Raw genomic sequence first — 16,003 nt, 5'->3', positions numbered from 1 at the left:
GGCCTAGTGCTAGTCACTAGTTGATGAGGGATGGGACAGGCCTAGTGCTCGTCACTAGTTGATGAGGGATGGGACAGGCCTAGTGCTCGTCACTAGTTGATGAGGGATGGGACAGGCCTAGTGCTAGTCACTAGTTGACTAGGGATGAGGCAGGCCTAGTGCTAGTCACTAGTTGACTAGGGATGAGGCAGGCCTAGTGCTAGTCACTAGTTGATGAGGGATGGGGCAGGCCTAGTGCTAGTCACTAGTTGACGAGGGATGGGGCAGGCCTAGTGCTAGTCACTAGTTGATGAGGGATGGGACAGGCCTAGTGCTTGTCACTAGTTGATGAGGGATGGGACAGGCCTAGTGCTAGTCACTAGTTGATGGGGGATGGGACAGGCCTAGTGCTAGTCACTAGTTGATGAGGGATGGGACATGCCTAGTGCTAGTCACTAGTTGATGGGGGATGGGACATGCCTAGTGCTAGTCACTAGTTGATGAGGGATGGGACATGCCTAGTGCTAGTCACTAGTTGATGAGGGATGGGACATGCCTAGTGCTAGTCACTAGTTGATGAGGGATGGGACATGCCTAGTGCTAGTCACTAGTTGATGAGGGATGCGGTAAGCCTAGTCACTAGTTGATTAGGGATAGAGCAGGCCTAGTTGATTATGGATGTGGCAGGCCTAGTATGAGTCACTATTTAGGTGACAGGCATTCATTTACACAATTAGCAAGTCATTCTCTTATTGCAATTAATTTTTTTTTTACAAAGGAGAAGTCAGTTTGAAGATTTTCTGTCCCATCCGTCCAGGTCCCACTTGCGCTGGATTTGGAAGGTGCCATTTTTCCCCATGTGCTAGAAAGCGCAACGTCAGGCAGTCGGTCAGGTGACCTCCATCTCCAATCTGATTGGAAGTTGCTGTCCCAGTTGCCAACTATGGGGCGGCTTGAATCAGAATTGTTCCGATTTTTGGAGGGGGCAGGGTGGGGATGGGGGGTCGGTGTTTGCGAGGGGGTCGGTGAGATTTTTCAATTGTAAATGCTGTGGCATTGATTTCTAGTCATGCTTTTCCAGCAATGCTTGTCCTGGAATTGACCTCTGGATCGTGGCCCAATATATAATGTGCTGAGAACAAGGGACATTTCGCGAAATGTGCTTTTAATTTTTACGGTGACACTCGCACAAGCGCGGTGTCAGTATTAACGAAAGTGTCCGGTTGTCGTTGTTATTTGTGCTCATGCACACCACTTCCAAATTATGTTGTTAGTTGTATTCTGCTTATTTATCCCAAGAAAGCCGCACCGAGTCTCAAGGCTCTTTTTCAGGGAGGGTCCTGCCAAATTTTGGCAGGAGGGGGCGATGTTGTACGCACGTATGTTGAACTTCTTTCATACCATACGTAGCCAACTGTGCTAATTGGAGGTGAGGGGGGGAAGGGCAATTGAGATCTATCACACAGCAGTAGCTGCGTAATAATATCAATTGAGTGCTTGTCAGGTAATGTGTGTGTGGATGTTTTAGTTTCTCTAGTTACAGTTGCCGCCCGCCGGACTATACAAGGATTGTCTCTGTTCGGGCCCCAGGCTCATGGCCTAGTGTGTGGTGTTGCGCTGGGGGAGCAGTGGCACAATTGTTAGCGCTGCACTGCGTTACAAACCTGGATACCCGAGTTCGATTCCCGCTCACAGCCCACAGCAGTGAAGGATATCGGAACCAGTCCTGGGCCTCTCCTAGGCTTTTTCGCTCCACATTTAGAATAAACGTGCGTTCAGAGTTTGACTGCTATATATTTCCACATGAGAACCCACTTCGTTGAGCTATCATTTGTGGCCAGGTTGCTTCTGAAAAAGAGCTAAATAGCTCATTGGGCCTTACCTGGTAAAATATAAGTAGTTTAGTTTGTTTTTAAATTAACTCAGACTTAAATGAGTATCTGGTGCGGTATCTAACATTAGCATTGGGGAGACAAAGGCGGCCGGGCGTGGTGCTGGCCACCCACCCCCTCGTGTGCCGTGCCGGCCTTCATAGGTGCTCGCTAACAGCACTTGCCCCAACAGTCTATACGGGGGATGTTTGTCTTTGTGTTCACCTAAGCAGTGTGATTCTGACCAGTTCTGGTTTGACAGCAGAGGTCTCACTTCGAATCAGTCGAGCAGCATTATCTTCTCATCGGCTGCGTACGCCGTGTGTTTTTGTGTGCGAGTGTAGGACTTGCAGCAGCTACAACCCCAGAGCCTGGGCCTGCAGCAGTTTGTGCTGGTGCAACCGGGCTCAGCGCTGCCCACTGGTCTGCTGCTGTCCCAGTCACAGCAACAGGGTATCGCATACACACACACATATACACACACGCACATACACACACGCATACACGCACATACACACACGCATACACACACATATACACACACGCATACACACACGCACATACACACACGCACACAACACACCTGCATACACCTGCATACACGCTCCCACACACACCACACACACAACACACCTGCATACACACTCTCACATGCACACAACACCACAACACTCACACAGACTCAGTGACTGGTGTGTCTGGGCTTGTTTTACTGCATGTATACGTCTGTGTGTGTTTGTGCGTGTTGTTAGTGTGTGCGTTTCTTGTGCGACCTCCCCAGGGCGTAGCGCCCTGCCCTTCCACCCCAGGGACCCAAGTAAAATTCCTGCTCGTGGCCAATAACAGTGGCAGCCTTCACCTGAACCGTTCTTGGGCCTTCCCTAGGTCGATTTAACCTTAAATGAGTACCCTTGAGCGGTGTACATACAGCACAAGCTCTGAGCCGGCATCCTTGGGGAATGGAGGGTGCCGGTTAAACAAATATGCCGGTTATCTGAGAGTTATACTTTAGGATTTACCATTTCGAGTACAGTGTACGGTAGTGCAGTACAGTACACAGTGGTGCTCCATGTGCAGACTGCCGCTAGCGCCAACACTCGGCAGCGTCCTGAAGTTGCCGTAAACAACAACGGATCTACGAGAAGCGCACAGCAAGATGCCGGATGACTTTTGGAACTTTTCCGCATACGTGAAGGAAGATTGGTATTGCCGTCTATGACAGATGCCGGTTAATAGGGCATTCCGGATGGTAAGGTGCCGGATAGCTGAGCTTTTTCTGTAAAACATCAGCACTGGGGAGACAAAGGCGGCTGGGCGTGGTGCTGGCCACCCACCCCCTCGTGTGCTGTGTTGGCCTTAATCGAGTGCTCGCTATCAACACTTGCCCCACCAGTATGGTAAAGCTATACATGTGATCTTTGTCTCTGTGTGCATGGGCAGGACTCCAACAGATTCAAAGTCTTCATCTACCTCAACAATCTCAAACCAACAACATGCAACCTCAGGGCACCATCACGCTCACACAGGTACGCACGCACACGCATGTTCGTACATACACGTGTGTGTGGCACCAGAATACAGTGACGCTCATTCACGCACACACAACAACACGACGAAGTGGTGGTGACGTAACGACGGCATTTGTGCCAAACTAGATGCACTTTCAGGCTGTCACGTAACGTGTGGAAGGCTCTCTGATGGCAGCACGTCAACGGATAGTGGCAGGTGATATGTATGTATGTTGAACTTCTATTTGCACCAATCAAAGCATTGCACCTCGCTCCACACACCCACACTGCTGACGGTGGAGATTGACAAGAAAACACAAATCAAGTCATGACCCAAAGTGGTTGATGACATCTTTCCAATGATTGCTCGGTTGAAATTGTGCCTGTGTCTGTATACATGGATGGCTTCGTGAACGAATCTTTGTTGATAGCCAGTTGAAAGTACCATCGTCTTCGAGAAATCAATTTCATGTGAGCCAGCCGCATTAAGATACTGATCAGCCATGGCAGAAGTATTGGTCCTGCTGTGTTTTAGATCTGCCTTATGTTCACGAACATGGTTCGAGACTTATCTCTTAGTTTCCCCAATGTAACTGCTGCCACAGATACAGCTTAATTTGTAGACGCCAGGATATTGCATGCCAGGAATCTTGTCCTTCACAGATGGGATCAGGTCACAAACTTTATGCACTGTGTTAAATCGGACCTGGATCTTGTGTTTGTTCAAGATTTTGGAAATCTTTTTGGGTATCCCTGCTATGTAAGGTAAGGTGATGGTTTTGTTTGGATCTTCAGATGGCTCCTTCCTCCTCACGCGCGCTTTAAGTCAAAGTATAAGCTTCTCCATTAAGCTATCATTTGTGGCCAGGTCACTTCTGAAAAATAGCTATATAGCTCAGTGGGCCTTACTTGGTAAAATAAAAAATTGTTTAGTTTAGATACCTGCAATGGTGTGTAAACATCAACACTGATGAGACAAAAGTGGTCCAGCGTGGAGCTAGCCATTCACCTCCTCACGCGTCGTACCGGCCTTAATAGGTGCTCGCTAACAGCACTTGCCCCAGCAGCTTGTGTAGACTGTAGTGGGGATTTTTGTCACTGTGTGGACTGTGACTCCACCACCCGGGCAGATGGCAGGAGTGGGCGAGCGGGGTCCTCACATTGGGGAAGTGACGGGCGGTGACACACGCAGTCACGCCCGCACGCACACACACACACACTCGTGTACACACGCAGTCACGCCCATACGCTCGTGTACACACGCAGCCACGCACACACGCTCGTGTACACACGCAGCCATGCACACACACTCGTGTACACACGCAGCCACGCACACACACTCGTGTACACACGCAGCCACGCACACACGCTCGTGTACGCACGCAGCCACGCACACACGCTCGTCTACGCACGCAGCCACGCACACACGCTCGTGAACACGCTCGTGCGTTCACACACGCGAACGCGTGGCAGCGCTGCCGCGATGGCCCATGTCGCACGCGCGATTCACTGCTTGGAAACGTGGGGCCTCCCCGTCGTGCCACGGGCTGCAGTGAGTTCCTTCTGCATTATCGCCATCATCGTTGTCGTTATCATCATCGTTATCAGCATTATCAAAATAGTTGTTTTCATCATCATAGTCATCAGCATTCTCATCAGCTTCATTGTTATCATCACCGTCATAATCGACGTCATTGTCATCGTCGTCATCATCATCACCATCATTATTGATATAATTGTCATCATTATGAATTGTAATCATCGTTGTCATAATCTTTATCATCATTTTCATCGTCGTCTTAGTAATCATCATCATCACTGTCATCATCATCGTCGCCATCATCATCGTCGCTGTCATCATCGTAACATCGCTATCATTGCAACCGTCATCATTGTCATTCTTGTCATCATTGTCATTCTTGTCATCATTGTCATTCTTGTCATCGTTACCATCATCGTCATAATCAATATCGTCATCACTATCATGGTAATCGCCATTATCAATATCATTGTCATCATAATTATGATTATCATCGTTATCACCACGATCACCGTTAGCTCAATGTGTCTCCTGCAGCCTTCTTCATGTGCGGGTCTGCCTCTGTGCATCCGGGTGTTGCAATTCCACATTCCCATGGCAGCGGGTCTGAATGTACTCGTTGGCATACGGTGGCATCCGTGCTCCCTGACCCCCCCGGAGCAGAGGCGACGAGCCGAGTCGAGCTTCGCGGGCCACAGGCTGGGTGCAGGTGTCACTCGAGTATTTGGAGTATTCATCAGTGCGATGAACATGCTGGAGCAGCATGTTGTCAACAGGGTCCAGGGAGTCAATCGCCCGTCGGCTCGCTCGCCTGTGTCGCCTGTCGGTTCACTCACCGGGGTCACCCGTGGGTCCGCTCGCCCCACCGGCTGTGACGCCCTTCCCATGACGAGTTGCGCTGCGCGTCCCAAGGCTCCTGGCCGGGGATCGTTCCATGCCAAGGCGTGCTGGTGTCTTGAGCAAGATAGAGCGTCGTTTGGATTTTATTCGAGGGGTGGCGGTACGGTACGGTACGCGGTGCGGGCAGGGCGGCAGTGGCGGTGCAGCAGGGGGCATGCTTGCGCCTCCTCATGGCGGGAAGGGACATGGGTTCGATTCCTATCCCGGGCACTTTTCTATGTGGAGTTTGTACGTTCTCGCCCCGTTGCCCGTGGGTTTCCTGGGGGTTCTCTGATTTTCTCCCATAGCTAAGACCGTTGGGGCAAGTGCTGTTCATGGGTATCACCGATGAAGACTCGCACGGCTCACGAAGGGGTGGGTGGCCAACACCACCATGCCCTTTGTTTCTGCAGTGGCAATGTTTTTAGAAAACTGCACCAGGTACTCATTTGAGACTGGGTCGACCTCGGGGAGGCTCAGGACTGGTTCAGATGTTCCTGGGTAGTAAGTGTTATTTCCTAATTTCTTATGCCTCAAAAGTACAGAAAATGGCTATTATTTCCCACAAACTTTACTTTTGTGACCAGGACAGTGCTGAGTAAACTTGGAGTAACTTCTAGAACATTCTAGAACTTTCCAGTAATATAAAGAGTAGTATAAATACAGGGGCCTGAAGCCCACCAATTCAATTTAGTTCCAGCTGCCGAAGTGGATACATATCTGCATTTTTCTGAGATGGCATCAAGAGGCTGCAAGCATCCGGCAGATGCATTTTGCTATGTCTGTGGCCAATTTATCAAGACAAGAGCGAAAAAGTACTCTGTGGAAGCATCTGCTAAGATGTGTGAGGCCTACAAGGCATATTTCAGCATGCCTGTCAGGGATCAAAACAAACCCTGGACACCTCATTTCACCTGCGAGCAATGCAGAAAAACTCTGGAAGATAAGATGTACAGTTTTTGCTCGGAATTTTATGTTATAAAATTTGTTAAATATTTTACTATTTTTTATGTTATTGAAAAAATATATCATATAAAAAAATGTTGAGAGAATCCCTTACACATTGGTCATGGGTGAAATACATTTATTTTTGTAGGATGGTACAGAGGGGAAAAGAGAGCCATGAAATTCACTATTCCAAGAATTTGGCGGGAACCCACTGAACACTCAAGCAACTGCTACTTCTGCATGCTGGACCCTTCCAAACGTCGGACTGGCAGGAATGCACCTGCTATCACGTATCCGGACCTTCCTTCATCCATCGCCCCGGTACCACACTGCCATGAGCTCCCCGTACCCACTCATCCGGAGAGAGAGCAGCCGTCTTTAGAAGAGAGCAGCACGTCAGAGAGCGAGGAAGACGTAGATCCAGATGACAATTTCAGAGGAGAGAAACCCATACTACCCCAACCAAAAAGACCTCAACGACTTGACTAGAGATCTTGGTCTCACCAAGTCCAATGCCGATCTTTTGACGTCTATGCTCAAGCAGTGGAACTTGTTGGATGAAAGTCGCAGATCAGAGGAAGCGTCACCAACCTTTTTTCAGCTTCACCCGTCAAGATGGGCTCTGTTTCTGCCACAATGTGACCAGTCTGTTCGAGGCAATGGGAATCGCCTGTAACCAGAATGAGTGGCGCCTCTTCATTAACAGCTCATCCAGGAGCCTCAGAGCCGTGCTGCTCCATAATTGTAACAAGTACCCGTCTCTTCCCCTGGCTCACTCGGTGCACCTCAAAGAGGATTACAACAGCATCAAGACCTTGCTGGATGCCTTGAAGTATAATGAGTACGGGTGGGAGGTCATCGGAGACTTCAAAATGGTGGCATTCCTGATGGGTCTCCAAGGCGGTTTTACCAAGTTTCCCTGCTATCTTTGCCTTGGGGACAGCAGGGACACCAAGGCACATACCATAGGCGGGACTGACCACAGTGGACCGAGTTCTCTGTGGGGAGGAACAACGTCAAGTGGGAGCCACTGGTGGACCCCCGGAAGGTGCTGATACCACCACTGCACATCAAATTGGGCCTCATGAAAAAATTTGTCAGAGCTGTAGATAAGAAGTCGGCAGCCTTCAAGTAACTTCAAAACTTATTTCCTAAGCTGTCTGAGGCAAAGGTCAAAGCCGGTGTTTTCGTCGGACCACAGATAAAGAAGATCCTGGAGTGCAATGAATTCCCCAAGAAGCTCACTAGTAAGGAAAAAGCAGCTTGGAACAGCTTTGTCGCAGTGGTTTGTGGCTTTCTGGGCAATCACAAGGTCGAAAACTATGTGGAGCTGGTTGAGACTGGTGAAGAACTACGGCACAATGGGCTGTAGGATGTCCCTCAAAGTCCATATCCTTGATGCTCATTTTGATAAATTCAAGGAGAACATGGGAGCATACTTGGAGGAGCAAGGCGAGCGCTTCTACCAGGATATACTGGACTTTGAACGCCGCTACCAAGGACAGTATAACATGATGGGAGACTACATTTGGGGGCTGATTCGTGAAAGTGATTTACAGTATAATCGTAAATCTCGAAAAACTACTCACTTCTTAATCTTTTGCAGTAATTTTTGTATTACTTTAGTGTAAATACATTTTAACTTTGATTCGTATGTTGTTTTTTTCTGACTTTATGTGAACGAAACGACACAAATTCACCCATTTCTCATTGAAAATAGGTAAATTTCAAAATGTCACTGACCTGGTCACAAAAGCAAAGTTTGTGGGGAATAATAGCCATTTTCTGTACTTTTGAGGCATACGCAATTACGAAATAACACTTACTACCCAGAAACAAAAATTGTGCTACATAGAGTAATTGTCACCGGTGTTGGCCGTGAGCGGGATTTAAACTGGGGTGGCCGGCTCCGTAGCGAAGCACGCTTACCGCTACACAATTGCTCCCCCTTAAGCTAAACATGCAGTGGAACTGCTATTGGCCAAACAAACTTCTCCAATGCTGAAAAATCACCTGCAAATATCTCAATGTGGGATCACACACAGCAGCAGCAACAGCAGCAGCAGCAACAGCAGCAGCAACAGCAGCGACAACATCTCCGCCCCCCCCCCCCAGACTGCGAAACACTTGGCAGAACCCTCCTGAAAAAGGAGTCTTGAGACTTTGCAAGGCTTCCCTGAGTGAACACGGGCGCCACGGCAACAACTGCCTGACGAGGGATGTCTCTGCCGTTGATGGACATGACACTTTCTACGAGGCTTACGTGTTGGAGTGGCTTGGGCAGCTTTCCGCAGACCCTAACAAGGCCCTATTAAAATGTCACTTCTGTTTTCTGGCCAGCCGAGTGCATTTTTAGCAGCGGCGGCAGCAAAAGAAGCTTCCACGCACTCAGCAATTTACAGGAAACTTCCGTTTAATTTGTGGGAAAGTGCAGCAAAGGCATAGATCCTCCCATATAGCCTTAACAGACTTTTGGGGCAAGTGTTGTTAGTGAGCAGCTATGAAGGCCGGCACGGCACACGAGGGGGTGGGTGGCCAGCACCACGCATGGCCACCTTTGTCTCCCTCATGTCGATGTTTACACATCATAGCACACACTCATTTGAGGCTGAGTCGACCTTGGGAAGGCCCAGGATCACCTCCGATTAGCACGGTTGGCTACATTTGTTGCGAAAGAAGTTCAACATACGTACCTACGTACAGAGCTGTTTCAGATAATTGTCACTGGTGTTTTCTGTGAGCGGGAATCGAACTCGAGTCGCCGGGTTTGTAGAGCCGCACGCTAACTGCTGCACCACTCCCCACACGCACAAAAACGAAACTTTATTTTAGCAGGTAAGGCCCATTGAGATGTTCAGCTCTTTTTTAGAAGCGACCTGGCCACCAATGATAGCTCAACGAAGTGGCTTATCATCACGTGGAAATTTAAAGCAGCCAAATACTCAAAGCGCATGTTTATTCTAAATATGGAGGGGAAAACTGGAGGAACTGGAGAAGAATCCACATGACCACGGTTCAAGAGGGACACGTAAATTCCCATATATACAGGAGGCATCAGGGTCAGGATCAATCCCACAATCTCCTGTGTACTGAGTGAGGTAGTTAACATCTCCTAGCCACCGTGGAGCCCTTCACTTGACCATGGGACTGGCGTCCACGGTGATGACCGCCAGGAGGGGAAGGTGCCACTGTTTTTGCAGGTGAACTCTGGCCGTTTCGCATAAGGAGGGGTGGGGGGGGGGCAATGTCGCTGCTGTTGTTGTGAGCATTATCCCAATTGAATAATCTGCAAATAATATTTCGAATTTGCACAAAAAAATATTCGTGACGCCGGCGCATTGTCCCCGTTTTCAAACGATGTCACCGTGAACTCTTCAAGTGCGCCGTGAGCGATGGGGGACAGCGCGTGGCGGCGGTCGCAGTAGTTGTTCACGGTTGACGCACGGTAATCATGGTTATTAACTGGGGGGAAGGGGCAACCTGCCGGGTTTCAAACCTTGAGCCTCTGCACTGAGCGGGGACACGGCTTTAACCGCCGGGCCGCCGCGCCGCCACCCCACTAACCCACCCCCCCCCCCCGAAGAGAAAGCAGACCTCCCGTGGAGGCCGACTTGGGGACATTTGGCAGAAGACGTTGGCTTTGCTAGAACAAAAGGGGAGCAGTGAAGGGTGAGTAGAATGAGATGAGAACGGAGACACGGCTTGTTCCTATTTTAGTTGAGCACGAAGACTCGCCAAGTCTCAAGACTTTCTTTTCAGGTGTCCTGCCAAGTTTTGGGCAGGTAGGAGAAGGGGACAATGTCACTGATGCTGCTGCTGCAGCTGTCGCGTGTGATCCCACGTTGAGTGGTCTTGTAGGTCGTGTTTCAGCATAGGGATGTTTTGGCCAATACCAGTTACACTGTGCGCGTGTGGTTTGTTTTGACAATGAGAGGAAAACGCTAGAAGCCCGGAGGAAACGCATGCAAAGCATGGGGAGAACGTACAAACTCCACACACTCACTCACACTCTGCAGAACAAGGGGAGAACTCCACGCAGAAATGCGCCCGAGTCAGGAATCGAATCCAGGCCCCGTCTGAATGTGAGGAGGCACAAGCATCACCAGCGCAGCGCCACCGCTGCCACCCTCCCACCCTGCCACCCGAATTGTAGACCGTCGAGGTCTCCGTGCCTCTGTTGACCATGTCTCCTTGTGTCTCCCTGCGTCTCCCCGTGTCTCCTTGTGTCTCCCTGTGTCTCCCTGTGTCTCCCTGTGTCTCCCTGCGTCTCCCTGCGTCTCCCTGCGTCTCCCTGCATCCCCGCGTCTCCCGCAGGGATCGTCCGTCCAGGGCGTGGGGGGCCGGGGGGCCCTTGGGGCGGTTCGCGTTCCCCCGCACCACGGGCCCCCTGCACACCAGGCCGGCGGGGGGCCCCCCAAGCGGAGCGGGGCGGAGGGGGGTGGCTCGGTGCCGATGGAGGAGCCCAGCGACCTGGAGGAGCTAGAGCAGTTTGCCAAAATGTTCAAGCAGCGCCGCATAAAGCTGGGCTTCACACAGGTACACCGGGACAAGGCGGCACGGAATATGAGGACACTGGGATATGGGGATACGGGGACACGATGGCATGGGGACACAGAGACACGGGGACACGGAGAAACGGGGACATGGGACATGGGGACACGGGGGCATGGAACATGTGGGCACGTGCAGTGCGGGTGTAGAGAGTGTACTGACCACTGGGCATGTTGTGCTGCCCGCGCAGGGTGACGTGGGCATGGCGATGGGCAAGTTCTATGGCAACGACTTCAGCCAGACGACCATCTCTCGCTTCGAGGCCCTCAACCTGAGCTTCAAGAACATGTGCAAGCTTAAGCCACTGCTCGAGAAGTGGCTCAATGATGCAGGTGAGGGTGCGTGCGTGTGTGGTGTTTGTGTGTGTGGCGAGGAGTGGTGGTCGTGGTTACTTATGCCCCCACCGAAGACGAACATCTGTGGAGAGATGCAGGCAAGGCCGATGAGTCGGATGCCTTCTATGACCTGTCACAGGTGCTGGCTAAAGTGGCCCCTCGGGATAGAGTCATCAATGCCCGAGTTGGTCACGATTCTGGCACCTGGTCTGGAGTGATTGGAAGGCATGGGCCAGATCAGCTCAATAACAACGGTAGGAGGCTGCTAGATTTTTGTGCAGCCCATGTGCTTGAATTACCAACACTCTGTTCCGGCATCGGCGCATCCACACAACATCATGGATGCATGCCGGGTCCAAGCAAGAACATCTGCTGGACTACATAGTGACGGAACAGAGGATGCGAGCCCATGTCCTTGACACCAGGACCTACCGTGGAGCTCATCTGCCCTCTGACCATCGACTTATCATCTGTAAGATGCGCCTGCCATTCTTCCACTCCGGTGGTGGGTGTACACACAGGACCCCATTCCAGCCTAAGGTGGCCTGGTTTCAGCTAGCTGATGAAAGTTGCAAGCGAGAATTTCATCATCGCTTGCGGCTGGGGTTGGCATCATCCCCCACTCCTGATGTCAAGGGTAAATGGGCGAGGTTTAGGACTGTGACTCATGCAGCTGCAATGGCTGCTTTGGGTACCCGGTCCAGACCTCCCCAGAGACCCTGGCTGACAGAGGAGGTGTTCAGGATGGTTGAGAAAAAGCGACAGGCCCACTCTAATCGTCTACAGCATCCCACGTCAGAGAATGAGGAGGCTTGCCGCAGCCTTCGCTCGGAGGTTCGGAGAGCCGTGAGGCACTGCAAGGATGGATGGTGGTCTTGTGTTGCTGAGGAGATGGAGTCTGCCTCAATGGCCCGCGATCACAAATCCCTATTTAATTCCATAAAAAAGTAACCTGCAGGGCCACACCTCTTACCATCATTAGGGGAAAAACGGTGATCCAATCTTCAACCCCCAGGAACAGGTTTGCAGATTTGCTGAGCATTTCTGTGAAGTCCTGGGGGAGGGGAAATCCCTCGACATGGAAAACATCGTGGGACAAAGTGGGGATGACCCTGCTGAGGCTGCGGTGCCTCAAATATTTGAAGAAGTCACCCCCTGTGAGTGGCTGGCTGAGGTGCCTTCTGTTGAGGAAGTACTAAAGGTGATCCGGAGTCTGAGACCATGAAAGGCACCGGACAGAGATGATCTCCCAAGCGAAATGCTGAGGGAGGCTGGCCTGCCTACGATCCATCCTGGGTTTAACCAGGCGGGATTGTGTGCAAAGTCCCATCGGTGAGCTCCTCCGGCAGGCAAGGCTGCGTTGGCTGGGTCATGTAGCCCGCATGCCCAGTCACCGCATGCCTAAACAGCTTTTGTTCGTCCGGATAGAGGTGGCTAAATGGGCGCGGCAGGGCTAGAAAAGAGATGGAGTGACGTGGTACAGGAGGATGTGGAGCTGAGTGGACTTGCCGATGACTGGTACCAGCAGTGTCAAGATCGGCCTCTGTGGAGGAGGCTCGTGAAGGACACTGCTGGGCAGTTTGAGGCAGTCGCCCTCCAACAACAACGGAGGGTGGAGGAGTGACGCTCACAACAACGAGCGGAGCGCCGAGTGGCTAAAGCACAGCAGGTTGGCACAGTAGGGGTCACAGGTGGTGTATCAGCCAGTCATCTCAGTCATCTCAGTCAGTCGACCCTTGGCACCTGGGTCTACCCCGTGACCTCCTGCACATAGCCTGGCACAAGCGTCGTGGTGACGTCACCGCCACTTGTGACGTGTCTACGTGTGTCATGTATGTTTATGTGTGACGTGTATGTGTCGTGTGTGTGTGACGTGTGTCTGTGATGTGTGTGGGTGTGACGTATGTTTGTAACATGTATGTGCGTGAAGTGTGTAATGGTGTGTCGTGTGTGTGGGTGTGACGTGTTTGTAACTTGTATGTGTGATGGTGTGTGCGTGTGTGACGTGTGTGTGGGCAGAGAACATGTCGTGCGACCCCGCCGTGTCGAGTCCCTCGGGGGGCTACGATGGGGGCCAGGGAGGGGGGGCTGGGGGACGCCGCCGCAAGAAGAGAACGAGCATCGAGAACAACATCCGCGGGGCGCTGGAGAAGAGCTTCCTCGAGGTGCGCTTGTGTACGCGCTTGTGTACGCGCTTGTGTACGCGCTTGTGTACGCGCTTGTGTACGCGCTTGTGTACGCGCTTGTACGTATGTGTGTATGTTCACCTATGGGGAGCTGTAGTGCAGTGGTTAGCGCACTGCGCTTCAAACTCGGCGACCCGAGTTCGAATCCTGCTCACGGCCAACACCAGTGGCGATTGTTTGAACCGGTCCTGGTGCTCCCCAAGGTCGACTCAGCCTCAAATGAGTATCTGGTGTGGTGTTTAAACATCGTCACTGGGGAGACAAAGGCGGCCGGGTGTGGTGTTGACCACCCACCCGCTCGTGTGCCATGCCGACCTTCGTAGGTGTTCGCTAAAAGCACCTGCCCCAACAGTTTATTAAGGCTATACGTGGGATGTTTGTCGTTGTGTTCACCTGAGCAGTGTGATTCTGACCAGTTTCGATTTCACAACAGAGGTCTCATTCCGAATCAGTCTAGCAGAATTTTCTTCTGATTGGCTGTGTAACACTGTGTGGACGCTACCTGGTCAATCACTCCACATGAAGCTTCGGGTCTTGGCCACGGTCATATCCTCCTTTCTCGATGTGTGCAAAACGTGGACACCCTAATAGAACATTTTTACCTGTTAGAAAGATTTAGGCTGGCCTGCCTACGATCCATTCTGGGTTCAACCAGGATGGATTGTGTGAGGAGCTCACAAAATCCTTGAAAGATATGGATACAGTCCCATTGGTGAGCTCCTCCGGTGGGCGAGGCTGCATTGGCTGGGTCATGTAGCTCACATACCCAGCCACTGTATGTCCAAACAGCTTTTGTTCAGCCAGATAGAGGGGGTTAAACGGGCGCCACATGGGCTGGAGAAGAGATGGTGTGATGTGGATGTGGAGCTGAGTGGACTTCCCAGGATGCTCCTGGGCAGTTGGAGGCAGTCGCCCTCCAGCAATGATGGAGGGCAGAGGAGCGACGCTCACGACAACGAACGGAGCGCCGGGTGGCTCAAACGCACAGAGTTGGCATAGTGGGGAGCACAGGTCGTGCATCTGCCAGTCATCTCAGGCAGTCAACCCATGGCACTTGGGTCTCTCCCGTGACCTCCTGCCAGCTACTAGCCTTCGATACCTCGCATAGCCTCAGAGTGCACAGAGCATGGCACAGGCACCATGGTGACGTTACCGCCACTTAGTGGTGATTTGCATTTGTTGTGGGGAGCGGTAGTGTAGTGGTTAGCTCTCTGCGCTGCCAACCCGGCTACCCGAATTTGATTCCCGCTCACGACCAATAGCAGTGGTGAATATTTTAACTGGTCACAGGCCTTGCCGAGGTCGATTCAGCCTTCAATGAGAACCTAGTGCGATGTATAAACATCGTCACTCGGGAGAAAAAGGTGGCTGGGCGTGGTGCTGGCCACCAACTCCCTTGTCTGCCATGCTTGCCTTCATAGGTGCTCACTAACAACACTTGCCATCAACGTTTGTTAAGGCTATACGGGGATGTATGTTTGTACGTTGAGCTTCTTTTGCACAGTACGTAGCCAACCATGCTAATGGGAGGTGCAGGGGAAGGACAAGAAACTTCACACAAAAAGCAGTTCTAAAGAAATAGTTTTCAATTTACATAGCTCTGGTCGCTTCCTAATATTAGAAGGAAGAGAGCATTTCAGACGGCCCCAGAAGCGCATCTTAAAGGGTGCGGATACAGTGCCCGTCTTTGTTCGATGGCCAGCCAAAAGCCGCTGCTGCGAGGTTGACCAGAGTTTGCATGATGATGGTTTATGCTACTTGTCATTTTGAGTGTGTTCACCTGTGCGTGCTTTCATGCGTGCGTGTGCTCAGAACCCGAAGCCCACCTCGGACGAGATAGGCCTCATCTCCGAGCACCTCAACCTGGAGAAAGAGGTGGTGCGAGTGTGGTTCTGCAACCGCAGACAGAAGGAGAAGAGAATCAACCCCTCCTCTATGTCCTCCTTCTCCAGCCACAGCCCCGGGGTGCGGACGACGGCTTTTATTATTGTTTAGTGCGCTGTGCATAACTGTGTGTGTGTTTGTTTGTCTTTGTATGTATGCGTCTCAGTGCGCGTATGTCTGTTCTTCGAGCTTTCGGAGTCCCTGTCCCTCTGCTCACGATCATTAAGGACCTTCATGATGGTGAGCGGGCCCGGGTAAAACTACATGGCTGGGAGTCGGAGCCATTCCCTGTTCACCTTGGGGTGCGACCAGGATGTCCTCT

At 51.5% G+C, this 16,003-nt stretch overlaps 1 protein-coding gene across 6 annotated transcripts in view; it reads left to right on the top strand.

Annotated features, from left to right (window-relative positions):
* LOC133358481 (POU domain, class 2, transcription factor 1-like) overlaps positions 1–16,003 on the top strand; it is a 140,548-nt gene that overhangs the window by 105,321 nt on the left and 19,224 nt on the right. For all 6 annotated transcript variants that reach the window (XM_061576807.1, XM_061576804.1, XM_061576805.1 and 3 more), the window contains exons 7-12: positions 2,195–2,303; positions 3,291–3,376; positions 11,040–11,261; positions 11,467–11,608; positions 13,631–13,776; positions 15,610–15,762. In XM_061576807.1, the coding sequence (XP_061432791.1) occupies positions 2,195–2,303; positions 3,291–3,376; positions 11,040–11,261; positions 11,467–11,608; positions 13,631–13,776; positions 15,610–15,762 (858 nt within the window). The remainder of the gene's footprint in view (positions 1–2,194; positions 2,304–3,290; positions 3,377–11,039; positions 11,262–11,466; positions 11,609–13,630; positions 13,777–15,609; positions 15,763–16,003) is intronic.

This window comes from Lethenteron reissneri, chromosome 62 (genome assembly GCF_015708825.2).
Source record: "Lethenteron reissneri isolate LAM-NWPU_2019-01 chromosome 62, ASM1570882v1, whole genome shotgun sequence".
Lineage (NCBI taxonomy): Eukaryota > Metazoa > Chordata > Hyperoartia > Petromyzontiformes > Petromyzontidae > Lethenteron > Lethenteron reissneri.
The sequence above is the reverse complement of the archived record's forward strand: the minus strand, read 5'-3'. Positions and strand labels throughout refer to the sequence as shown.